Here is a 7491-nt window from a genome sequence, read left to right on the forward strand (position 1 = left end):
CCCTTCGTCAAGCCTCACTCACTTGACTTAGGCTTAACCCGTGTGAACCCTGCTACAAGGCAGCTCGATAACCGCCGCGCAATTTAAACTCCAACTTGGAGGTGGCCTCTTTTTTTCTGGTCGTCCCGCTCTCGGTCCGAGCCAGCGGGCTTCCTGGCATCGATCCGTCCCCCTCGCCTCCATATCCTCCTCCCCCCCGTCCCTCCCTCTCCTTTCTCCTTTACTCGGTCTCCCTGTCCCTGCCCTGCCCCTTCGGCTCCTTGGTATCTCCTCCCCACTTTTCTCTCTCTCTCTCTCTCTTTCCCCCCATCCCACCTCGGGCGCCGCTAGGACGCGTGGTGCTATGTCAGAGTCCCGGCCCGCGCCGGACGCCGTGTTCCTGGATGTTGGCCCGATGTCGCCGCAGTCACGTCGGCTGGATGGATCGGCGCACGGCGCGACGACCGGCTCGGTGGCCGGGATTTCTTCGCGAGAGGTGTTTTCCACGCCAATCGGCGCCGCGGCCGGCCTGCCCTTTACCCCGGGAAGTTTGTTCTACACGCCGATGGACTTTGGCCCGGCGAGGGACTCGGTAGCCCCATCAACAATCCAGCAATACCACTCGCCGAGTGGCCGGCTTTCTAGTTGGTCCGGCGACAGGGTCGTCCATGGGGATGGCGATGATGAGGGTCGCCATGCGCCGCCCTTTTCGCCGCTGTCGCAAAAATCCTCCAGCCCCTGGTTCCAGGCCAGCCTCTCCTCTCCGGTGGCGGTGGACATGGCGAACCGCGAGTCGAGCTTGCTCCTGCAGCTTCGACCGGTCCACATCCATCGGCGGGGTGCCTCGGTCCTGGCCGATGCCGCGCCCCTGGCCCTACATGAGTTGGATGTGCCCGACTCGGAGGCCCCGGCGGCGGCAGCCGGCCTGTCTGGGCCGGAGCCCGACACAAGCAGGGCTCTGTCTCTATCGGATGGCCACGACGCCGACTGGATGCGTGCAAATGGTCCCCCGAAAGCCGTCGAGAGTCCGGCCAGCAGTCGCTTTCACTTGACAAAGTCTCTTTTGCTGAGTGATTCGTCTGCCAACGTGCCGGAGCCGATCGCCCGAGCGCGGCCCTTCCATGAGGCTGGGGCACCTGCCAAGGCGGGGCCATTCAACGAGACGGATTCTCTCAATGAACTTCGGCCTTTGAATGCACCCGAGCCTTTGAGCCAAGTGGAGCCCTTCAGCCCGATGGAGTCCCCGGATCTGGCCGAGGCCATCCCCCTGGCCGCCCCCCTTGACTCGATCGGGTCGTTCACTCTGGGTGAGCCTCTCGGCGCGACCGACCACTCCGGCCGTGCGCCTGGCGAAGCCAATCGGCTTTCGATCAAGATCCAGTCGTCCAGTCCAACGGAGCCAGCCATCCCGGCCAGTCACTGGCAATCGGCCGACGCATTTTCACCGAGCACCGGGCCTGTGGCGCATGTACCTGCCGAGACATCTCCAACGAGCCCGACGGATCCCTGGCGCGTGGCTGGGCAGCCGCCATCGCCGCCCATTCGCCCAGCAGGACGCACCATGTCTTTATCTCTGCACAAGGAGCAGGTGTCAGAGCTGGCTGTGGCACATGCGCCTATGTTTGAACCTGAGCCGGAGCCGAAGTCTGAACCTGAGCATGAGCACAAGCATGAGCACAAGCATGAGCACAAGCATGAGCACAAGCATGAGCATGAGCATGAGCATGAGCATGAGCACGAGCACGAGCACGAGCATGAGCACGAGCACGAGCACGAGCACGAGCACGAGCACGAGCATGGGCATGGGCATGAGCATGAGCATGAGCCGGAGCCGGAGCCGGAGCCGGAGCCGGAGCCTGAATCTGAGCCCTTGCCCGAGCCCTTGCCCGAGCCCTTGCCCGAGCCCTTGCCCGGGCCGGAGCCTCACTCTGAGCCCATCCTCAGAGTTGTCCCCGCCGCACCTGCTCAAGCCGGTGCCCCGGGTCGGCCGCACTTTTCCATCTCCGTTGGCCCGTCGGGCAGCTGTTCGATTGAATTGCGGTCCTTCGGCGATCGCGAGACGTTGTCCCTCTCGCAGCATACGGACAACTCGTCCCTCGTGGCGGCCACGCACCAGCACTTTGGCTCCTCGGTTACAATCCACATTCACCCGGAGGATGGCAGGCCGCCAATGCCCCGGTCGGCTGCCCACGGGCCGCACCTCTCCCTGGGGGCGTCTCGCGTGTCGGTTGCCGGGGCGCGTTTGACGTTGGAGAGTTCGGCTTTGGCCAGTGGCCAGGTCTCGCTGGAAAGTTCACGCTTTTCCCTGGAGCAATCGGGCTTCGGCGGCCAGGGCGCCGTGGCATCCAGGGCCATCCAGCCACCGAATCATTCGCCGGACACCCTACCACTGGACCTGAATGTCGCAGCCCCTGATGCCCTGCCCTTGGCCACCTCTTTGTGGTCGAAGCCGACCGCGAGCTTGCGTCAGTCAACATCCCTCTTTTCTCCGGGGCTTAGCCTAACCGATAAGCAGGGCGTCCCTCGGGCAAGAGCCACCACCCCCGAGCCGGCCCCGCCCGCCAGCCGGTGGACTGGTGGATCCCCGGCGCCGGTGCCGGCGTCTAATCACCGGGCACCGGATGGTGTCTCCTCGGCGTCGCGGTATTTGCCGTCTCCTTCGCATGCGCGTGTCTTTGCCTCCCCCCAGGGGCGGATGTCCCTCAGCCGGGCCGAGGAGCCGCCAGAGCACGACGCCCCCCTGGATATCCCATTGCCAGAGGTGGCGATGCCAACAAGGACAACGACAACAGGAACAGCAGCAGCAGCAGCAGCAGCACCAGCAGCAACAACGGCGGTCACTCCTGATGCCTTCCAGGCAGGCTCCAGCCGACTCTTCCTCACTTCGCCGCTGATTGCCTCGATGCGTGTCCAGGGCCCCGAGGCCACTGGCGATGCGGGCCGCGTGGACCCCTTTTCCGCCGGGGCATCCTTGTCTCGGCAAATGGCGCCGATTTTGAAGCTGCCAGCCGCGGGGGCGGCCGCTATGGCGGTGTCGGCGGTCAGCCCGGCCCCAGCTCGAGCCTCCGCCTCCGTCTCGGCCTCCGGGGCTCCGGCGGCCCCGGTCGCGGCCCTGACCACGGGGAACCCTCTTCAGCGCTCGTGGTCGTGGTCCTGGCGCGAGGACCTGGATCGGCACCGGTCCCCAGCCACTCATGAGCGCCAACCGCCCGGTCGGTCGGCCTCCCTCCTCTCGTCGATGGATCTGGATCTGGATGAAGGGTCGCCCCTGCCGCCGGGCCCGGCGGCGTCTGCGGTCTCTGTGAGCTCGGTGGTAATGCCCCCGCGGCCGACCACCCCCTCAGGCCAGCTGGCCCCCTCATCGGGCCGGGGGACCAGCTTCCCGACAATGCCCTCCCTATCGCCGATCAGCATCCCCCTCTTGGGGGAGAGCATGCTCTACTCGGACCTGAGCGGGAGTTCACGCCTCCGCGATGACGACCTGTGCCCCTCGCCGGACACATTCACTCGAGGGCTGGGCGGCTGGATGGCGGACTTGCGCCAGCGCCCACCGCTGGCATCCCCCGCCGCCGAGCCGCTTTTCAAACAGTCGCCGCAGGTGGTCCCGACGCTGGCTGACCGGTCGCTGTCGTTGGTCACTCCGGCCGCCACCACGGCCACCGCCACCACGACCCCCCTCATGGAGTCCATTGACGCTTCCGCCGCCGCTACCATGGCCAGGATTTCTGCCAGCGCTCCTGCTGCTGCTGCTGCTGCTTCTGCTACTGCCATCGGTGCTTCTATTGGCTCTGAGAGTGTCGACCGTGCTGGCGCCGGTGGGCCGGCGGCTGTCCCGGTCGCGCGTCGGCTCAGTGTCCTTCGCCCGGAGGACTTGGACTTGAGCAGCGGCGAATTGGATCTCAGTGGCGACACTCGGGAGCGGAGCCCGTCTCGGGTCGGTTCCGGGCCCGAGCCGGTGGCACGGCCGACGGCCGTGCGCTTGCCGCCCACATCGATCGAAATCCTGTCGAATTTGTCGCCAATCGCAGGGCTGCCCACCCTGCGAGCAAAGCCGCCCGTTCCGCCGACGTTCACCGCACCCCGGCCGCTGGCTGGCCCTGTGGCCGCCGTCTCCGCGGCTCCTCCGGGCGACTCATTCATGTCCGATCCTCCGGTGTCTTTGGATGGACCACCCCGGGCAAATGCCTCCTCGTCAGTGGCAGCGCCGGTGTCGGTGGCCACAGCGGCCTTGCCGGTGTCCGGCGCGGCTGCCATGCCTGCTGCCGCCACAGCCGGGGCCTCGGTTGCGGCGTCCCCATCCGCCATCCCGGCATCCGCCCCCCGATCCATGTCGCCGGAGGCATCCGCGCCAATGGTCGCCGCAGCCGATGGACCCCACCCTGTGGCGCTGTTGCCCGCCGTGCCGACTTTCACAGCTCCTGCCCCTCCAATTGAGAGCATGTCCCTCCTCGGGCGGGCTCTCTTGCCGTCGGCCGGTCGCGGCCCGCCATCCATGCGGGCCACCGTCCCGACCGACCTGCTCGGCGCCAGCTTGAGCCGGCATCTGGGGCTGGATTTTGCGGCCGGCCTCACGGCACATCGGTCGTCATCGGGCTTGGGCATCCCGGCCAGTCCTCGGTCTCGGTCTCGGTCTCGGTCTTCCGATGATGCGGTTGTCCCTTCGCCGAAGCGCGTGCGTCTTGACGACTCGGATTTGCTCTTCGCCGAGATCGATGCCTCGGCCCCGGAGCCGGGCCCCTGGGCGGCGGGGTCCTCGCCTTCGGGCGGCACGCCCCTGCAATCGCCCCGCTTGGAGGCCTCGGCCTCCCTGCATGGCTCGCCGGCGCCCATCAAGTCGGAGCCCCTCTTCCCCGCTGGTGGTGGTGTTAGCCCCCACTTGCCTCTGGGCGGGATGCTCTTTTCGCCGGGCCTGGCGCCGGCTTCCGCCTCTCCCGATCCAGTCATCAAGCAATCTCCCCAGCTGGCCGCGGCGTCCAGATCGACCTCCCTTTCTCGGCCCTTCTTCACGCCTACCCCTCGGGAAACGCCGGCCCCGGCTGCGCGACCGAGCCCGGTCCCGCCTGCTCGAGGGACTTCGATTTTGGCCTCGCAAAGGACGCCGGGCCCCGCTTCCCGGCCAACCCCCGCGCCAGGGCCCGGCTCGGCCCCCGAATCCGGGCCGGCCATCACTCCGGCCCCTCGAGCCGGCTCGGCTCGGGCCATGCGCTCACCCCCGATCAAGACCTCCCCGGTGGGTTACCCGCCCCGGGTGAGGTCGCCACCGGCGGTGTCGGCCTCGACTCCGGTGTCGGCGCCGGTGTCAGCCTCGGCGCCGGCCCGACGCTCTGTCCCTCCCCCGGCCACCGGGCCCGGCCCGGTGTATGGGTACATGCGGCTGACATGTGCGGCTGCCTCGCGAATGGCCGCCGCACGGGACCCCACCAGCACCGCAGCCAAGGTGGCCAGCCCCCGGCGGCCCCGGCCGCGACCTGGGCGCTCGGCCTTCGACCCCTCGGCGTCGTTGATTTTTGGTCGTCGAGGCTCGGCCGCCGTGACGGCGGCCAGCCCGGCGGCCCGGTCGCGTCCTCCCCCGCGGCCAGTGCCCGCCTCGCCGACCGGCATTCGTCGAATGACCCGGGTGACCGTGCCCCAGTCGCCGCTTCTTCACACCCGCCGCCGGACCCGGACCAGGTTCGTCTACTCGCGATCGCGTGCCCGGCCGCGCCGGCCTGCCTGTTGCCCTCTCGCTCGCCTTTCTCCTGTCCGGTCTCCTCACCACCTCTTGCATGCATCTCGGCCTGTCCTTCCCTCTGCGCGTGCGCAGCGTGCCGCCCCCGGCGATCGATGCGCCGGCCGTGGAGCCCTTCCGCGCGGCCCCCTTCAACCCGCTGATCTTCTACCGGCCTGCGTCCACCGGGGTCCCCCGGGCCCGAAAGGCCGATCTTACCCAGCCAAAGGTACTTCCCCCCCCCCTCCCCCCGGGCGATATGACGATCCAGCCCGCCCCTGCTTGCGGCGATGATATGTGGGCGTCTGGCCCCGCCCCACATTGGGGCACCATGTTGCGAGCAGGCCCTTCGTGTGCTGACCATCGTCGCCCCATGAACTCGTGTGTGTGTGTGTGTGTGTGCGTGTGAAGGCGTTCAACTTTCAAACTTCCAGCCGCGCTCGCCGGAGCCCGGCCCCCGCCGAGAACTCGGCCGGGGCAAGCATGCACCGACACCCCTCTTCGGGACCTGCGATGCCGCCGGCTGCCGGTCGGTCGGAAGCACCTGCTCCCGCGGCGGCGCGGCCGGTGGCCACCTCGGCCCGAGGGTCGGACTCCGCGCCTCACATCCCCCGGCCGGTGGCCGGTGCAATGCGCGCAATTCCCTCGCCGTCGGGCGTCAGCTCCCTTGCCCCGGCCCCTTGCCTGCCGGGCCCCCCCATGCCTCGGAGCATCTCCCCACCAGGTGTCCCGCCGCCGGCTGCTCCTATCCAGCCCCCGCCGGCTGCTCCTATCCAGCCCCCGCTGGCCAACCGCCGTGTGGCCATCCTCTCGCAGGAGCCATCCTGGGCTCCGGCGCCGGTGCACGACAGCCAGCCCCAGCTGCATCCACAATGGCAGCCCCGGCGCTCGGCCTGGCAGGCGCCTCCCCCTCCGCCGCCGGTCGCCCCGCGCCGGCGGCGCTTGACCGAGCCACAGTCGCCGATGTTGCGAACCGCGCTCCGGAGCCGAATGCGTCAGAGGCGCTGATCACATGACCCAACCCCCTGGGGCGCCTGCCAAGACATCGCCACTTCAGGTGTGTGTGTGTGTGCGCGTATGCGCGCGCACATGAATGTGCACTGTGTCCTGCGTGTGCTGCGCGCCGCCGCTCGGGTCTCTATGCGCGTGTCCAATACACCACAGATAAGGCCGGCGGCCCCCCCCCCCCACACACACACGTACGCCGGGTGTACGAAGGTAAGAATGCACCTCACTCCATTCCGCATGCGCGTCGCGTCGACTGCCACCTCCGGCCAGCGGCGGGGTCCTGGCTGTGTGGAGCCGTGGCGCGGTGCTCCTTTTCGGTTCTCTTCAGCAGGAGCTGGGGGGCGGGAGGGGGGTGGGGGCTCTGTCGCCCACATCGGGAAATGTGCCTTGCGTTTGCCGGAGAGCGCCGGTCTGCCAGATGTTTTGATATTCTCGGCAATTACATGCTGTACCTCCAGATTGGCTGGGACGATGGTTGCCGGAGGCAGAAACAACAGTTGTCGGGGCTGGGGGCGGGGGGGTGGGGGGGGGGCGCCGGGATGGAGGTCTCTTCGGGCAACAGGCCAGCAAACGCACCTTCCCCACGTATCAGCCCCCCCCCCCCACCCCCCGGCGTCGGGGGCACCCCTCCCCTTGGCAGATAACAGACTGACGAGTATTCTACGCGCGGGTGCTCTAGAGTTCTCCGGCTGGGGCCCCGCCGGCGGCCTGGGGGGCCCTCGGGCGGGTGTTTGCAGGAACAGAACACACACACACACACACACACACACACACACACACACACACACACACACACA

General features: G+C 68.3%; 1 protein-coding gene across 1 annotated transcript; it reads left to right on the forward strand.

The window, feature by feature from the left end:
• Positions 1–343: 343 nt before the first annotated feature.
• On the forward strand, positions 344–6694 carry H696_00543 (hypothetical protein; the record flags this gene model as incomplete). Its single annotated transcript, XM_009494417.1, has 4 exons — positions 344–2648; positions 2841–5649; positions 5783–5915; positions 6098–6694. The coding sequence occupies 4 exons, from the start codon at positions 344–346 to the stop codon at positions 6692–6694; spliced, it is 5844 nt and encodes a 1947-aa protein (XP_009492692.1).
• Between the last annotated feature and the right edge of the window lie 797 nt (positions 6695–7491).

The sequence above is a fragment of the Fonticula alba genome, assembly GCF_000388065.1.
Source record: "Fonticula alba strain ATCC 38817 unplaced genomic scaffold supercont2.1, whole genome shotgun sequence".
Lineage (NCBI taxonomy): Eukaryota > Rotosphaerida > Fonticulaceae > Fonticula > Fonticula alba.